Genomic DNA, 19284 nt, shown 5'->3' with positions numbered 1-19284 from the left:
TGAAAATTTCCTGACTACTTCAACTGTAAGCCAGGACATCCTGTACTGAATGACAGCTTTATGATGTGCACATATTTGGCAATTTTCTGCAGATCTGCTCAGTGATCAAGCTGTTCTTCATTAGAAAACAGTAAGTGCTTGGAAAGACATAGGACAGGTTTGCATTTGTTATGTCACATATTTGTGTAAATCCCAGGGAGGAAGAAAAAAAAGAAAAACAAAGAGACAGATGTAATGTGTTAATGGACCAAAAAAATGGGTTTTTGACGATGCCAGTTTATAGGTAATCTCTTTCATTCAGCCAACCATGTTTACTGCTGGAAAAAAAAAAGACAAGCTTACAGGCATAAACACCCTTCAAAGTCTGAAATAGACGCACTTGTAGCACCTACAAAACCTTCATTACTTTTATCTTTAGATCATCATGACTACATTGCTGCTACTCTGAGAATGAAAGAAACAGTAATTACAACATCTTTTATGTCTGAAGGACAGTTCAGTAAGGTCTGCCCTCAGATGTGCAGTACCAGAAAATGGCAGAACCTACAGGAGTCCACGACTGTACTTCTCTTGCCAGCAAATCTGCAAGCACAATCACGGACTTTTGCATTATGACGATTCCTTTAGTGTTCTTCACAATGAAGGCATTTCAAACTTTTGTAAGAGCTCAAAAGCGATCACACGCCAAATTCTAGAATAGTGTTTGGTCACTATGGGAAATCATTCTCTCCCATTCTCAAAGAGTTAATGTTTTGGCAGCATTTCTGGGAAATAGATTCTGCTGAATGCACAGTAGAAGCAAAGGCCTGGCTGTCTGAGGGAGTCCCCGCTGACATTCAGCTGCAGCCCACGCAAAGAAGCTGAAAAAAGGGCTAATGTCAGGTGTCCAGCAGGGCTGGCATGAAACAGAACTTGCTGATTCCAGAAACACTGCATATTCCCCGTAAGGTGGATCAAGGGCTTCAAAATCCTCGTTTGAATGGAAATGAATGGGTGATTTTTATAATGTTTAGCTTAGATAGAAAATACAGCTATGATTGTAATAGGATTTAATCTGGGAGAGTTAAAGAAGCAGACGTGTATTTTAAAGACAACCATACATTGCATTACCTCTGAGACAGCAGAAGGGCAAGATAATAAAAAAGTGCCATAGATAAAGAGCTTAAGTTGTCAGTAATGCATTTTTCAGCTAAACTAAACTCACACAAAGTGACTCATTTGGTTTAAGGGGCCAGGGTGCAGCAGCCTAATTCCTTCCCTTGTGTCTGTTCCAAAAAACTCAACACGCACACACCAGCAGAAGTGAGTTTAAACTCCAAAAGCAAGCAGATCAGAAACAAACTAGTAAATTTGTAGCCACAGAAGAACCAAACCTGCAATTCAATAACTTCATACTAAGTGTACAGATACACGAATAATAAAGGTTGCAAGGTAAAGCAATGGAGTATGTCAGATATTCAGTGCCAAATGCCAACATGAAGGTAAATGAGCATATCGTGTGGTAAAGAAGCGTCTCTTACAAAAAAAGGTAAGTTATTTTTATCTTCAAGGAGTAAAGCATGCATATAGGCTGTTACAATAGAATACCTGATGTACGTAGCCTATTTTGAATAAATTTGTGAGTACATTTGTGCAATAAGAATATAAATTCTAATCAAGCATAGAAAAACCTAATACACTTTGAAATAACTGCTTATCAGTGTTTGGCCAACAAGTGTAATTCTGACAGTTCTCTGCCTCCCTAAGGGATGAATCAATTTGATCTCTGTGGCAGATACCATCAATGGCCTAGTAGAAAACAGAATTCAAAGGAAAAATATCCGAGGTCCTACCAGTTAGCCCCACCTACTATGCGTCTAAATTTCCAAAGGTATAACTACATTAGTAGTTTAGCATGCTTCAAAGAGCTTCTTCTCATGCAAATCTTCCTAGCATTTACATTTTACATGCTTTGAGTGTTGGGACACTGATTCTGCAGTGCAGAAACTGTTTTAAGTGCCCCATATCTTTCATGAGGGCAGGCATTTTGGTATTTGGACAATTTTTTTTTAGAATTTCTCAGGAGATCCTGTGTTTCCTTTCAAGGAACAGGAGAAATATGTCATAGAAGATATTACAGTAAAAAAGATCGAGAGCTGTGGCTGGGAACAGATGAGAATTCATCCCTCATTTCTTCCGACAAATCTGTAGATTATATTTCCCAGAGGCCAACATCTATATAGTTATAAACCTACTGTCAAATAACTGGACAAAAGAAAAAGGGAAAAGCTTGCATCTTGACAATCTGCACAGGAAGCATTGCCTACTCCTTCTCTCTCTGAAGACAAGTGAACATTTCTTCTATGGGCCAGTCTTCATGAAGGCTGCATATAAACCAGACTGTGGATAGCACTGAGGTAGGTAAAAACTCCCAGTAGCAAGCTATAATGAGAGCTCTTTTCAATAAATTATTAAATGGAGAATAGCAAGCTTCGGGGTACCACAGAGAGCTCATAGCCACAGACAGCAAGAAGTTAAGAAGCATCAGTTAACTGCTCTTGTTGGTTTTTTTTTTTTTCTTTTTTGCTTTCCATTGGGTACAGAAGGATGCTTATGCATACACCTTCTGTGAGAGTATCTCAGTCTTGAAATGCACTAGACAAACACACCTCAAAAAGAACCTGTAGGAGGATGTGTGACCACTAACAGAAACAGATTTCCCTCCATTTCATGAGTTTCATAGAGTCACTGGAGAGGAAAGCAAATATTCTAGCACTACGCGAAGAGGGACTGATAATAAGAAAAGAAAACTGTGCCTTGGAAGTGGACAAACAGTTACAAACTCATTGGGCAGACATAAAAATTATGTTTGTGTCCTGTGTTTGGAATCTGAGTGCATGAAAGTGGTTCTGAAGCCATACTCTCGAAAGGTGAATTAACAGCTAGGAGTTGGAGGACATCAACATAAGGAAATTTTATTTTCTTACATACTTTAAGAAACTTGTTAGTCCAGACTACAGAGGTCTGACTTCTGCAGATTATGATTGCTCTGTAGGAAGTAAATACATTGTAAAAGAATAATTAATAATAATTTTAAAAAGCAATGATTTGTGACGGCAGGAAAATTGATACACCTGGTTGAGATGACAGACATGACCAAAATCCACCTTCTTCAGCTTCAAAAAATGGCATTACTAAACTATGACAGAACCACCAATAAAAAGATACATGTCCCTCCAAAAGCATAAGAGTTCATTAGCAACATGGTGCAACTACTAGATGATGAAGATTCTGATGAGCCGTTGTACAAGGTTCTTGATCTATCCCTAGTAATAAATCACAATGCAAGGCTTTTCACAAAATCTTATTTCATGGAGAATGAGTAAAAATATCTCTTAAATGCAAGGTGTAGACATCAGCAGAATTTCCATTCCATTTTTTTTCTAGGTACATCAATATGTTCTATATAGCCACAGGTGTAATTGTGATCATGATCAAGAGATATCTGCACAGCAGATTTATGCTTCTGTGAAGATCATCCCAAGAAAGTGATTATTTTTTCTGAGTACTGTTAGTATCATACTAGCTAAAAATTTCTAGGTTCTGAAAAATGGGTTCAGTTCTTGACTGTATGGGACTAGAAACCAGATATTTATTGAGAAAACTACAATCTGTCAGAAGAAAATATAATTCCAGCTATCAAGTCCTTGATTTACAAGACTCTGCCCAAGTTTAGCTTCAGAAGCCTACAATCTTGGGTGTGAGAGGGGGAACTAGCTCTGTAACTGTGTGCTTCCTCTGTGCTTTTAATATAGAAGATGATTACAGAAGCCAAGAATATACATTCAAACAGGAGAACTAGGTCTCAAGTTCTGTCCCTACCCTTTCCTGCACATGCCTTACCAACACATGGCTAACAAAAAAAAGAAGTACGGAGAAGCATAACAGCATGGACGTATTTTTCCCATTTTACAAGAACGTTTTTAAATACATTTTTATCTAGAAAGTCTTTAACAACAGTTCTCCACAAACTCCATTTCTCGCCACGTAACACCAAGATAAATTAAATCCAAAGTCTGGGAGAAAGCAACTGCATGGTTAACAAAACAGGCCTGAGAAAAACAATTCCTAGATGAGTTGTCTCAAACATTTATTTCTGCCATCTGCTTATGGCTGCCCAGTACCTCCGGTGACTGTGATTATAATAGTCTTTAATTCCTTGTCCTACAAAAGGAAAAGAGAGCTCATCCCATCCTGGCTTGTAATTTCCTTTATTCTTCTGTGTCAGGGAAGGGAAAGGGAGACAAAAAGAGTGAACAAGCTGCAAACAACAGCACAAACACACCAGGAAGCTTAGCAGGTAAAGTACTCTGGCAAACATACAAGAGACACCTACTAAATATGTCAGTTACTACTGAGAAAATCCCTGCCCAGGATACATTTACTTGTACTTGTTCTCATTGCTAGGATTATGGCATCTAAAGCAAATGACTAACGAAGGTAAAGAGAGAACCATTAGCTATCCACCTTGGTTTTGCATGGTTGTAGTTTTCCTATAAAAAAGGATCAACAGAAGGTAAGAGAAACAAACCATCAAGATTGCTAAAATTAGGGCACTGGGATTCATTATTGCCTTTTCTCACAGTCTGGGCCCAAGAAATGCTTTTTCAGGGCCAGAAACTGTCTTTGACAGACAAGAAAAATAATCTATCATCATACTGACTGATGTAAAACAAAAGGATGTAAACCCCATCAATTCCATCTTGTCCTGTATGCTACCTCCAAAACTGCTGAAACAGAATACCTAAGGAAAAATGTAAGAGGGTGAACATCTCTCTTTTCCAGCATCTGCAGCTGAGGGATTTCTGAAATCTGAGACAAAATATTTCCGTGAGAAAGTGGTAATAAAAATAAATAAATAAAACTAGTTCCATCCCCGCAATGATTTTCACTAGGACAAAGACTGGAAAAAGAAATCTGTTCTACCAAGAAGCTGCCTTGACAGTATGCCAATGTTTGCACAGCAGAAGGAAAAATCAATTCAGTCAAGTTTAAAAATATATGTGTTCAATTATTTAAACAAAAAGCCATTGTCGTATGAATTAACTGTCCTTAAGAAAAAAAGAAAGACATTTGTTCTACAAATGAGCAACACTGATATTTTCTGTACTGATTTTAACCTCGTTTAATTTCCCACGAGACTATCCGAATTGGGTTAGTACTACACTCCTTAAATATCATCTTTTATTTATAGACAAATACAAGCTTTGATTATTTGCTCCTATGCTGATAATGAAACAAAGCCCTTGTGCGTTTGCAGTTTCATATATATTATAGAATCACAGGATGGTTGAGGTGGGTAGGGCCCTCTGGCTGCATCTACTCCAATCCCTGCTCAAGCAGACACCCAGAGCAGGGGGCCCAGGACGACATCTAGGTGGCTTTTGAAGATCTCCGAGGAGACTCCACAACCTCAGCAGCCTGTGCCAGTGCTCCATCACCTGCACAGCACAGAAGTGCATCCTGATGGTCAGACAGAGCCTTCTGTGTTCCAGTTTGTGTCCACTGCCTCTTGTTCTGGCACTAAGCACCACTGAAAAGAGCCTGGCTCTCTCTCTTTACATCCTCCCTTCAGGTATTTAAAGACATTGATCTAAATCCCCAGGAGCCTCCTCATTGTAGTAAGAAAATTCATTGTAAGTCCTGTCTCCTTTATTTGGCAAGCACCAGCTTCCTTTCTCACAAACTGTGCTGACAAAATGGATCATAATGTAAGAGGTGTCTGGAGAAAAACAGAAGAAAACAAAAAGACCCACCGACACAAAAACATCTGACTGATCCAGATTCAGGCCAGCTGTGAGAGACTATCTTATGCTGTTTTGCATGGGTATAAAGCACACTAGAACTCTATTTCAGCCATAGTATAGATTACTTCTAAACCTTGTATGTATGGAATAGTTGGAATAGGTGCTTAAGTGCTGAACATGGATTTTGCGAACCTTTCATCCCGTGAAACAAGTTAGAAATAATTAGAGTACTTGAGGAAACGAGACCATTAACATTTACATACGTAGAAGTGTCTAATTTCAAATCGATAGCTTCCATATGAAATATGACTCATTTTGTTAATAGAACAGGAGCTCTTCTGTGAAAACATATTCTTATTAGCCAGCTCTATTAGGGAGGTCAGCAAATTTATCTTTCCATTAGCTGATGCAAGGAATCAATGCAAGATAAAAGGTGCTTTGCTACAGAACCTTTGATCTCATGGTAGTATTTTCCAAGATACGAGCACACATCAACACTATGCTTTAAAAAGGAAAAATAGCTGATGATTGATTAGAAAAGAAGAATAGATGAAAAATCAATGCACAGAAAAGCTGTTGACTGCTTTATCCACATCACCTCCCAGTTTTAAAACCTTCTTTTATACTAGGTGATTTGGAGAGATTACAGTGTAAGTATCAATACAAGTGTGCACGACTCCCACAAACAGAAAACCAAAATATTTTGAATAGCTTAATCTGCACGCATAAACCCTATTCTTCTCGAGTAATGGTATAAAATACACAGTAGCCCTGATCTTTAAAGCTTTTTGAGTATTTCAACCTTGCGATTCCTGGAGACTGCTGTAACAATCCCAGGGTAGGCTGTTATACATAAATTGATAATATTTCAAAAAATTAATTTTAATATCAAACAATAAGCTTTTCACCTTCTGTTTGCCCCCCCCCACAGCAATACATTGTAAGCAACTCACTGCAGGCAAATACAGTACTTCATTCTTCCTGCCAATCTGGAACGCAGCATAGTGACATCCAACAGCTGTAAGCAACACTGGAAGATCTCACGAGCTATCCAACGCCCATGACTACAGACTAGTGACCACAGCGGCATTTTTTCCAGACTTGTGGCATTTTTAGTGGTTTATTAAATACTCTCTCTAGATGACACGAAAAAGGAGTTTTGAAACTATGCTAGTTTAATAAAGCTATTGCTCTGCAGAAATCGAGCTATTGACCAGATGAGATAAGACGAGCCCACTACCCAGCTGCCCAGCTGAAGAAAAGCAAGATTTACTCAACTCACCAGAATGAATCATAAAACCTAGACAGAGGCTCACCAGCACTCTGAACGCACTGAAATTGTGTGTTTTTTTTAAAGAAGTTTTCTTGACCAAGAAAAGCAGCAAATGACTAGATATGGTCATAAATGTGAGAGAAGACTGCACAAAGGACTTGATCTTGTCAAATAACAGAACATGTGACATCCAGGATGTCATAAACAGCACACGGCCAGCGCTGTGTTGAAAATACGGCACATGGAAAGCTCTTGCCAGAGGAGTCTTTGCCCAGTGTTCAACCAAGACTGCACAGAACGAATGGCACAGAAGAGCTGCTGCCCACAGCTGCTCAGCCCCTGAGCAGGATGAAACTTTGTCAGCCTGGCCATGTCCCGCTGTGGTAGCAGTTTGCATGCGACTGCATACACTTCATGGCCAGGAGCTGAAATAGGGAGTAGGGAGGAGGAAAAGCATAGGGGATGGACAACAGAAATCAGGACAACATTTGCTGCTTATATTTTTTCTTGTGTTTATTAGATAGTAGTGTTGCAAGGAAAAAGTCAGCTGAGGGAGCTAAACACAGAATGGTGAGATCCTGTACGCCCAGCACACCATCCCAGTGTTTCAGAATGGCTGAAACTTCATTCAGAAGATGGGACCAATTTGGCTGAGTCACAATAATACTCCCATTCTTGCTTTACCTCCTCACAGTCTCTCAAATATGCCTCTCTGACTGCTTTCCATCCTATATGTAACTGTAAACACTGTGTCTTCTCCCATTTGCCATCCCATCAGTTCTTCAGAGAAAAGAAAGCAAGTTCCACAAAAAAATCATTTGAGCGTGTATTGCCTATTTTAAGCCACAATGAGAAATAATTACAGATTTCCACACCCAACTGGCCCAAAATTCCAGTGGCCCAAAATGATAGCTGGAACAAGAACATTGGCCAGGTACGTCATCTGCCAATGCAGAGGACTTTAATTTGCACACTGCTGTATCCAAAAAAAAAAAAAAAAAGGAAGAAAAACCCTTAGTCACTCTCCCTTCTTGAAACAGGAAGCGTATATTGGCTTTTTTTAGAGTTACCAATGCACAACAGTAAGCCACAATGGTAGCAATCACTTTAAGTCTATCTCGAAAGATTAGCGCTTGAAGTTGTCACAATAAAGTCAACTTCTTGCCAAATTGGAGGTATCCATCCTTTCCATCTTCATAATTTTGCTCATTTTCTTCAAAATGCATGGAGGAAGAAAACAGAAATCCATTATTTGTAATAAAATTACAATAAAAGTAACAATCAGTGAGACTCAATTAAGCCTTTTCCAACCTGCAGCTTTTTGATACCACACACGTTATCTTCCCAGCTCTCTGCCGTGAAATATTGGCTACGTTCACAAAGGAAGAGACTTGAAAATGTTTATTCTGGGCACATCAAGCCTCTTCTGCTGAGTGCAGTTTTGGGAAGACAGGCAGATCAAATGTGTTACTGGAATTTCAGGATAAATTTAGGATATGGTTGTAGTAATCATTGTCCCTGTGAAAGAACATATAAAAAAACACTGATCTCAATGTTCTGGCACTTACCCTCCCGCTGAAATGACAGCAGCACCTTGGAGGGCAAAGCAGAACGCAGCACATTGCAGCAAGTTCCAAAAGAGCTTTCTGTGACCTTTAAGAGGCAATGTAGTATCCCCCTGAATGAGTTCAAGCAATAACTGTCAGGAAAGCATGAAGAGGAACCTGGATACCTCCACAAATCAGGAGATGTAGCACAACCTACCAGAAAGGAAGGCATTCAAATTCCTGCTAGATGTACTCTGATAGTGATAGATGCTAGGCTCACATGCTGTTTTGGAAGCACAGTCAAGGATTTTCATCACAAAAATCTTTATTGGATGTTTTCATCTGTGAAGAAAACACCCAAATAGAAAAGAAATGCTTTAATACTGTCCTGTCTAACCTTGCACACCACTCTAGGAATCAAGGGAATGGATAGAAGAACAAAAAGGAGATCTAGGTTCACTGTAAAGAATACAAAACTATGTAACACTGAGAACAGTCTTGTATTTTCCCTAGACAAAAAAGGACAACTGGTGTAGAATATGTTGCAAATATCATTTAGGGTAACTCTTTCACCAAATGAATACTGTCTCTTAATAAATTTTTGACCAACTATGTACTCATGAATCATTTCTGAATGGTCATTCAAGCGGTATGTGCCACGCTATTAGGCTTCTCACAGAGCAATGACTGAACTCCCTTGCTTCTTTCTATACCAGGCTCAGAATATATAATTACTCAAGATCTGCAAAAATAGAGATAAAATGAATAGAAATGCTGTACATAAATAGTCATCTGGGTCTGGTTCAAATACATTTATGCAAATCATCCTGTAACCAAGTGCTCTGCATTTAGAAATGATTTAGAGAAGCATCTTAAACTGTTGATATATCTCTACAAACAACTGTAAAGACAGACAGGAGAATGGAATCCCCTACTGTGAGCTCGAGGTGTCAATCCACCAACTCAAGGGAGATCTCAAGCAGGGCACAAGCAAAGATACTGATCTTAGAGCTAGATGTTTTACAAGACTCTTAATTCAGAGCTGTGAATAAGATTGGAAAGGGCTTGAAACATTGAGAATTTGGAAAACTCACTTGTCTAGTGTTATGCATTTAACTTCATGGAGACATAGCAAGGCCTCACATACTCATCTGTTGAGTATACACCTAGAAAGAATCAAGAAAAGGATTCCCTCTTTCCAATCCATCTCACTGCAGGATTGAAGGAACAGTGGTGATATTTATTTAAAGTTTAAGGCACACTTCAGGGTAACTCACTGACCTTTCCCTGAATAATAATCCCATGTTCTCTCCCTTCCACTTTCTCTTGGCCTTTGCTGACTTAATTCCTTTTCTTCTTTTACTCAGACAAAACAGATGCCGAGATAAGTTTTTAGACAGAAGACTTGTACATCTTAATCAGCACAGAAACTCTGAACATATTTCCATGAAGCCACCCCACAAAACTGAATTTCATAATGCTTGCACTCCCTTTTAGATCCCATCTACTATTAGCACACATTTTATTCATCATTACAACACCGCTCGGACACACCCTTGCACAGAGATTGTCAGAAGAGAATCCACAAACTCAGGATGGAAATGAAGTACACTGAATTCCTGACGATTCATAGACATTTCTCCCTTCTAATCAGATTCCCTAACACCCCAGTCCAGTAGAATAAACCTCAGATTTCCATTAATGCAGCTGGAAATTATACGTCTGTGCTCCAAAAGCTATTTCTAACTAATGAGCACAACCAGGCAAGCATACCTAAGCTTTCACAGCCATTTGGATTCAGTGTTAGAGGAAAACTGGCTTTTATATTATTTTGGTTTGCTCTTTTTAGAAACTTCTGTATACGAACACACTGTTCTTGGAGAACAAGATATGAGAAAACAAGCTTCTGTTTTCCTTACGCCCTTCACTACTGCAAGTAGATCGCCATTTGCCATCTTGCTCTGCCACAGACTAATTGCTGTTTACATTTGCATTCCCAAGCAAAACTTTTTAGAATATTTGCCTAAATGGATAACTTGTATCCAGAACAGTTAACATCTGAAGCATTATAGTGAGCTAAAAGCTAATCAGCGCAGTTGTAGAATTATCTTCTGATCACACCCAAGCTATTACGTCCAGATAGGCCCTGTAAAGTGGGATGGAAACTCCTTCGCAAAGCACAGTACTCACATCAGTTTCCACACGAGCAGGGCAAAACGTTCTTTGAGAGGAGGCAGTGCTGATTTTAGACAAACTCAACACTTGGGCCTCTAGGTTAGAGATCCCAGAATTTGATTCTCAGAACTGTAGAAAGTATACACTTCCAGCAAATGGAAAGCAGAAAATCGTCTTACCCCAACACCTCCATCTGCTTCTAGCTATGCACATAAAATCTCTAAGGTTCTATTTTTCAAACATTTATTTCTATTTAGTTGATTTTCACAAAAGAACATATTTTCTGCCTGTAATTTAAATTTCACTGCTTTCATACAGCAGTCATATTATTATTTGTAACTCACCCTGTGTCACAAAAATAAAAGCCGTTTTTAAAGTTTAGCATTCCACTGCAAGTATGGTTTGGGCTTTTTTGGTCACACTTAGAAATCATTTATTTTTTATTCTGTTTTCTAATAAAAACCTCATTAGAAACCTCATTAGAAACCCTGATACGCAACGTTCAGTAAATGCAAAAGAATACTTGGTACCATGATACGCCACGCCAAAAATAAAACCTCATTGTTCAGTTTTACAATTAAAGGACAGAGCAGCTCCTCTCTTGACAAATCCACTGTGATCATTAAAAAAAAAAAAAAAAAACAGCATCATTTTAACCTGAAGATAGTGACTAATTTAAATGATAGCAGTTGAGAAAAGTAAAGTGCCTTTAAATTGTATATTATGCAGAATAGGTGATTAAAAAAATGCTATTTTTAAAAATCCCCTCTTGAACTAGTGAAGAACGATTCATCACCTCAACCACAGCGTCAGGAGAGGGGAATAAAACCATAGAAATGTAACCTTTCTTTAGTCAATATGTTAAATAAACAAATAAATAAATAAAAGCTAAGCATCTCTGGAGACCAGCTAAACAAATGATGCAATCACATTTGTATTTGCCAGAAACTGTGGTCTTATCACTTCACCACCATTGCTTTCCTTGAGCCTAGACTATCAGTCCTTCAGGCACTGAGTGTCACTTTGAGGCATGCGCTTGTATATAACGAGAGCAGTGCAACCCCAACCATTAACCACAATCACAACATAAGTAGCGAATCAAAGTGCTAAAGTGAAGAAGGACAGAGAGCAACAAATAATGAATGAATAAAGGCTTTCACAGAAACATTACAGTTCTCATGATCTAGAGGTCTGAGCACAAGACTTGTATACAGAAGTAATAACTCCACCAGCTGATGAACCAAAACCAGCTTTCAGCACACGAGTTCTTTTTAAGGTTTTGCTGCTTCGGTATTAAATCTTTGAAATTACATATGAGCAAATAGAAAAATATGATTACATACTATAAAAAAAACAGATTTTATCTAGACTATGATTTTACAATTTACTAGTGTTTTATTGCACATTTCATTCTTTCCATGCCCCGCCCACAGCTAACTCAACACTATCCCACAGACACATCTCCCTTTAACTCACAGGAACTCATTACTGTAATTATGAGGGGATATGATGGAATTCATCTACAACCACCACCCAGAACCTTTTTCTACCGAAACTGAGAAACATGACTCAGACTAAACTTTCTCAATTTGCTCTTAACTTGAAAGTTGCCACTTCTGGCCCTTTTCCTCCCATAAAAGAGGGATTTTGAGCCCCAAACTTTGCTTCTCTCTCAGCTGCCTCAGTTGATATTAAAAGATGTTTTATTTCTCTACAAGCTGCATAGGGGGAATAACTTAGCCTTTCCAGGTGCCCTTCTGCCCCCCTCCCCCATGAAAACTGAAGGTGCTGCTACACAGATGATCAGAGCATCTCATTATATCCCTAAACAAATGAGAAAATTTTACTAAGGTAACATAGATCTGAATGGCACAACTTAATGACAATCTCTAGTATATATTTTAAAGTAAATATGATAGCTCAAGCCTGTTATAAATGTGAGGTTTCAAAGTTCTCTTCTGAAAAGTAAAGAACCTCCTTGGGAAAAAGTCTGTGAATTAATAGGATAAAAATTAAGTAACGCTTGGGCATAATGACACCTAAATGCTAAACATACCTTCCTTTTCCTTGAAGAACATCAGATGTTCTTCACCCATGCCTTACAAGACATTTGATAGTTTGAGGAAAATTTTAACACTTAAAATCTATTTGCCTCATTTGCCTTGTAACAGAAGTGCCTGTGACTCACTGCTGACACCAGCCCATGGCACAACACAATAACCTTCCTGTGCTTCCCAGTGCTGTGACTGGTGATGATTCACCAGTACTTCATTCAGGCCAAGATTTCCTGTGATGCAGGCGTCTGTGAGCACCAGTCCTTCAGCAGCCTCGCTTACTCTCGGTTTAACACATCCAACATCTACAGCCAGGTAACAAAATGACGCCACACATCTTGCCTCTATTATAGAAAAGCACCTGTATTTACTCAACTCAAACAGAAGCTTTGGCTACATTCTAAAATTAAATGTGATTCAAATGATTAAAAAGATTAAGACAGTTACAGATTCTTTTTCCTCCCCAAAGTCTGTATTAAAGACCAAGTTCAAAAGATAATCATTTGTCTTATCCGGCTGCATTTAAGGTTTCAAATGAGAAGTTTCAAGCTTCAGCTTCCTGTTGATCTGTCTGTACTCAATGCACTTTCAGCAGTAGGAAAACAAAATGAGCAATTAGGCCCTAAAAATAAACAGCTACACTGGAAGAGTATCTTAAATGAAAATGTACTCTTGATAGGTGATTTTAGGAAGGAAAAAGATGTAATTATCCAAAATTAGTCTGACAGAAAAATTCTATTTATTTCGTCAGAAAGAATAACACAAAAACCTTGACTTCCAAAAGTTCCCTGCAACCAGCAGATGGTTATTAAGTATATTAAGTCTACATTACGGAAAATTAATAGATAGCAGACAAGTAATGAAACCAAAGCTGAAGCACTGATCCATTGAATCCATCTGCACACTTCACAACAGCGTTCAGAACGAAACACTAAAATTTATGAAGAAAGCTTTTCCTCTTCCAAGAACATACAAATAATAAATACCTTTGAAATAAAGATGTTTCCTACAAATTGCATTGGTAAAGAATGATTATGTACTTTAGAAACTAAAATTTAAAAAAATATAAAATTTTAAGGATGCTTTTGACGGACTTGTAAGACTTCTGAAGTAGTGTGCTGAACAAGAAAAGGTCCTCCGATATCCTCATTTCCTGAATTACCCTAAGAAGCGAAGTGTTTCACATATAAGCTTCAGCCTCATTGCATTTTTTAGAAGCATTTGTAATAAAAATCCATTTGTCTATGTACTCCTCAGTGGCAAGACAAGCTATGACTCAAAGGAACAAAAAAAGTACAGAAAAAGCCAAATGTTGAGAAGCTAGTATTCTTGATTTAAGTAACAAAATCAACTCTAGAAAGCAGAGATAACGATCCTTAAACAGAGAGAGGATTTTCTTACAGGAAGTACTGAAAGAAGTTTCTCTGCTGTTCTAGAAAAGGTGAAAACTGCATTCCAACAAATTTCTCTCTCTTCTCCAGGAACTTGATTTTTTTTCCCCCCAGCAAAGTCAACAAAACCCATTAGCATCCTACTAGATTTTCTCAATACTGGTTGGTATACAAGCTTCCCGGAATAAATCTCCTCAGCCTTAATTTAGTCCCTGTCACATTCCCATGGAAGATTTCAGTAACTGCTTGTAAGTACAGAGACTAGCAACTATCAGTTGGTAAGAACAGAGACAGCCAGGTCATATGCTTCCACCCATTTACAGAAGAATGATCAAGAATACTGCTGACAGGCAGTTTCAGAAAAAAAGACACCATAATTCTCTTGTGAACCTCCAGTTATGTGTTTGATAAGTGGAGAAACAATGAGTTAAAAATTCCTCTACCTGATTCTGTTGTGGGTTTTTGTTTCTTTCTTCAGGGAAGAAGTAAAAGCTAAATTCCCTGCTGCTCCTCACCAGGAAAACTTCATGAATACTGAATTTCTCTTATTGAATAGCTATGCTTTTTACTAGGGAGAACTTACTTACACTTCTTGCCAACACAGCTCTGCATGTAAATTTGAAGAGATGACTAATCACTATTAACAATTTTCTGTCCTGAAGCACTGTCTAAAGCACTTAAAGCTGAGACTGTTAGCCCTAACAGTACCTCAGAAGTACATGCCCAGTCCCTCCATTTCCAGCACATGTTTTATACAGGATCTCCTCACTTCTCCCTGCCATACGTTTCTCCTCAACCATGGGGATACCTTGATTGTCCTATAAGTCTCTGAAGACACCCAAGGTCAGGCTGGACAGGGCTCTGAGCACCCTGATGTAGCTGTGGGTGTGCCTGTTCATTGCAGGAGGGTTGGACTGGGTGACCTTTAAAGTTCCCTTCTGGCTCAAACGATTCTATGACTATCATTCTATTTCAAAAAGAGAGATCTTAAAAATTAGGGCTCCACAGAACAGGTAAGACATACAGGAGTTCAACATCAATACAGATGTTCAAATAATCTGCATTTATAATGTTCCTGCTCTTTAAATGATAGTGTCTGTCATTATAGTATAGGTGACCACATGCAGCACCTGCACATTGAACAGATTATCAGAGAACTCAAGGACTGCAGCCAAAGCTTTTTTGTTCTCTAGGCACTTCACTCAGTGTCATGCTTAACAGACATATGACCACAAGTCCAGTTGCAGCTCTGTGGGTCTCCCAAAGGATAATTTCTGGGAATTCTTGGTCACAGAGACAGTTAGTCCTCAAACTAGGAATTTTCACCTCTGTTGTTATAACACATTCTAAAGTAGCAGCCCTGAAGAACAGTCTCTGAGAAGTAACTGTCCAATCTAGATTCCTTCCATATAGGAAACATCAAAGACATGTTTTCAAAAACACCAATATCTATATAAATAAGATGCCGAAGCTCATTAGAAGGTAACCTCTGCTTTCTCTACTAAGGATGAATGAGTTAATTTGAAAACAAGCAAAGGACAATCCTGCCCAAAAATGGCAGCTCAAAGCACATGGGCTAAAGCCTTTACATACATACAAAGCTCAGCTGTGTACTGAAGGAACAAGGCAGCAATAAGAAGAGAATCAGTTCTCAAATGCCTGAATTTCTGCCCTCCTGACTGCTGAGATAACAGCTATTAAGAAATCCACTCCTGTGGAAGGATGAAGAGAGGAAGACCATAACCTCAAATGGTTAGCCTGAAGTTACTACCTGTTTCATATTCTGTTGTGGGTTTGTGTTACTGACTTGTGGTATCTACAAATGAATAGCACAAGAAGACTTCGTTCAGAAGAAAAATATCCAAGGTTTCTTATTCCAAGCCTATTGTTATTCCATAGCTGAATTCTGTCTGGATGGTAATCAAGAGTCAGTAATCAGCTACATTCATTTAGATGTTTAGACATTCAGATATTTGTATTGAATGTGCTCGTTTATGAATAGATTGAATACAAAAATAAAGTTCTGGGCATGGAGACATTTACCAGGTGCTAAATCTCCAAAATAAATGTAGGGAGGAGTATCTCTTAGTGAGTCAATCAGTTGATCAACCAATGCAGACATCTGGTCTAAAAAGTAATGCTCATATCCTCAGGAAAATGAATAGTGCTTATTTTAGTCAGAGGAACAGAACTTCTCCAGAAGTCCTGAATAAATTTCTGAAGGAGAGAATGAGCAAGGGGAAAATTTCAATCTGGCTGGACAGCACATAAAACTTCAAAAAAAATGGTAAAAATGAATGCTACACCAAGATGAGTTTCTCTTTAGTGCATTCAAATACAGGCATCAGATATGCAATGAAAATACCCGACAAGGCTTGTCTCACAAAGGGGTAGGTGTAGGTATTCAATACATGAGCTAGATGCCTTTAGAAGGAGGTGTGGGGTGGAAGAACTTTGAAATTTAACTTTGGCAGAGATTATAAATGTCTCTCTTCCATTTCTGTGTTCTGTTCTATTATAAGCCATTTGTAATGGTGTTATCTCATTTTTATTCACAGCATACATTTACTTTTAATCAAGCATACTGGGTGTCTTTAAGATAGCCTAGTTACAGGTCATTCCTAACATCAATGCTGTAACAAGTTTGGAAAAAGAACACTGCACAGGAATTTTAGTAGAGTTCAGTTATTAGCACACTTCTCTGAAGAGAATGTGCATGACATAGGTTGAGATCTGGAAGAAATATTTTCCAACAAGGGATAACAGCAAGAACTCTCCAGCCTCGAACGCAACACTGAAGAACTTAGCTAAATGTACACTGAAATTCCTCAAGAGCTGCTCAGATTGGTTGTGGAAAAAGCATCTTCACACAAGAATGAAAGAATAATGCAGTGCAAAAAAAGCTGCTTAGATGAAGCTGTTAACAGACCCATGTTCTTGAGATCTGTTTTAAAATCATACAGAGAAGTACTTCCTGAATAACACACCTGCCCAAAAAAAACTTTACGATTTCACCTTACCACTAATATGTATGCTTTCCTATCACTCATGAGGATTCCAACAAGGAGCATCCCTGGCATTCTGAGGCAATCCTACTATAATCTTGAGTAAACATACCATGAGATGCAGATATTTCACCTTTGGCCAGATTTCCCACACTGCAAATTCCTGAAAAGGGATGATGCTCATAAAAGCATTAGCCAAGACATCTGCACTAACAGATGAAAGCTCCAAATCCACAGGTACCTCAATCATACCAGTACAGCAGGAATCACATTGGGCACAACCTGTGTTACCTTCTGCAACACCCTGGGGCTTGCAGAGGAGAGATACATTAGCTGGTCAGACCCAAAGAACAAAGATAAACTCAAGACAATCCTCAAGACAGACTTGCTGGAAGTAGAAGAATCAACATTATCCTCCTGGATCTCAAAAAGGCTCATCTCAAGTCTTAGTTACCAAATGGAAAAAAATATCACCTAATTAAAGGCATCGGTCATGATGTATCATTCAAAATGTCTCCTTGTACCTCAGAGTGTATTTACAAGAAGACTACCAACTTCTAGTTCCAATTTCAGATATATCAGAAACTAGTGAACCTCCAAAATCCAAAGCTGTTATAAGAGAGGGAACTGAAACTTTTATAATTTACTGAAAATGTTTTAGGCATCACCTGCAAATGATGCCTTATGACAGAGAGAAACCTCTGGCATGTTTCCCACATTCCCCGTGTCTTAAGAACATTTATGCAAGAGAGGGATTTTTAGCGCCATGTATCATGACTTGACCTAGCAAACTGCCTGTTTCCTTGACGTCATTTAAAAATAGCATCCTTCATACCACGTGATTCAGACTGTATGTATAGAAGGGGTCCATTAAAAGGGAGGGTGAAAAAGCAGCAGGATGTTATATGCATGACTCTCAGTATCCAGCAGACAGGAATCCAAGAAACAGACTTTTCTGCCAGGCACATGACTAACCAAAAATGACTACTAAAGGGGGAGAGAGACTGAGGCAAAATGAGTCATATGCTGCTCAATGAACACTCAAAACATGCCAATGAGAGAACACAAACTGAGCTAGAACTGGAACTCTGTATATAAAATCACCAAAAGATGGTGTTTAGATGCACTGCAATGCCTGCCCAACATTTAAGAGAGTGAAGTAGGAGACAAAGTTATCTTCTCTATGCAGTAGGCTGCACAGTGATACCTGTCCCATCTAGAACAAGCCTTGAGCATGAGTTTATATATGAGGAGCTTTCCCAGCAGGTGAATCATCCAGGAATACTTCAAGTTGACCCAATTGAAAGAAAGTAAAAAAAGCCTGAACAGCTTCATGTTTTGGGATCCTACACAGGATAATTTTAGAAGAGCAGTTTCCCCCTCCACCTTTGAAATATTGCATCTCTTAAAATTCATCCTGACAGACTTGCAAACGTAGTGAACTGCCTCCTATTTCACCACTGCAACAAAAGAATTCAAGGACAGATGTGAAAAAAGAAAATGTGCCTCAATGTCAGGATTTAATCACAGTGATCCACTCAAGACCATATGGAGGCAAGATATCCCACAAGGAGAAAGTCGGTTTCAGCATGGCCAGTTTGTCTGCTAAGGTAACTGGTCAGAATCTAATCCCACTTTCCAGTCAGAGCAAAGCTAGGAGCAACACTAGATTGGGTTGGTTCCTCTCAATTATTTGTCATTACTAATAGCGTGTGCAATAAGCCACAAATCAGCAACCTCATGCATATCTCAAGCAATTGTTGACATATGCCATAGTTTTTTAGCTTATTTAAATAGAAAGTAATTTGTATGGAGTTTGTGCAAAAGCAGACAAAAATCTCAGGCTTGCTCATATACACAAGTAGCATTTCAAGATAGAATTTAAAATCCTGTATGTACTGCACAAGTAATAAAAAATCATCATCATGCTTTACCTCTGTTCAATGAGAACTATCCAAGGTCACCATAATAAATTTAAGCTTTATTCCACAAGCTTGTTTTTAAAAAGCATACAGCATAACAGAGCTGCCTCCCTGTTAAAAAAAAACAACAA

General features: G+C 38.5%; 1 protein-coding gene across 7 annotated transcripts in view; it reads right to left on the bottom strand.

Moving 5' to 3' along the window:
- The window catches only part of ERC1 (ELKS/RAB6-interacting/CAST family member 1), a 300339-nt gene that overhangs the window by 238684 nt on the left and 42371 nt on the right, over positions 1-19284 (bottom strand). The window contains exon 1 of one of the 7 annotated variants that reach the window (XM_021389642.1): positions 548-625. The exons of the other annotated variants lie outside the window; for them this stretch is intronic. Within the exon in view, the coding sequence (XP_021245317.1) occupies positions 548-610 (63 nt within the window). The 5' untranslated portion in view covers positions 611-625. Of the gene's footprint in view, positions 1-547; positions 626-19284 lie in introns of those variants that run through there. 7 annotated transcript variants of the gene reach the window in all.

The sequence above is a fragment of the Numida meleagris genome, chromosome 1 (genome assembly GCF_002078875.1).
Source record: "Numida meleagris isolate 19003 breed g44 Domestic line chromosome 1, NumMel1.0, whole genome shotgun sequence".
NCBI lineage: Eukaryota > Metazoa > Chordata > Aves > Galliformes > Numididae > Numida > Numida meleagris.
This window is presented reverse-complemented; position numbering and strand designations above follow the sequence as displayed.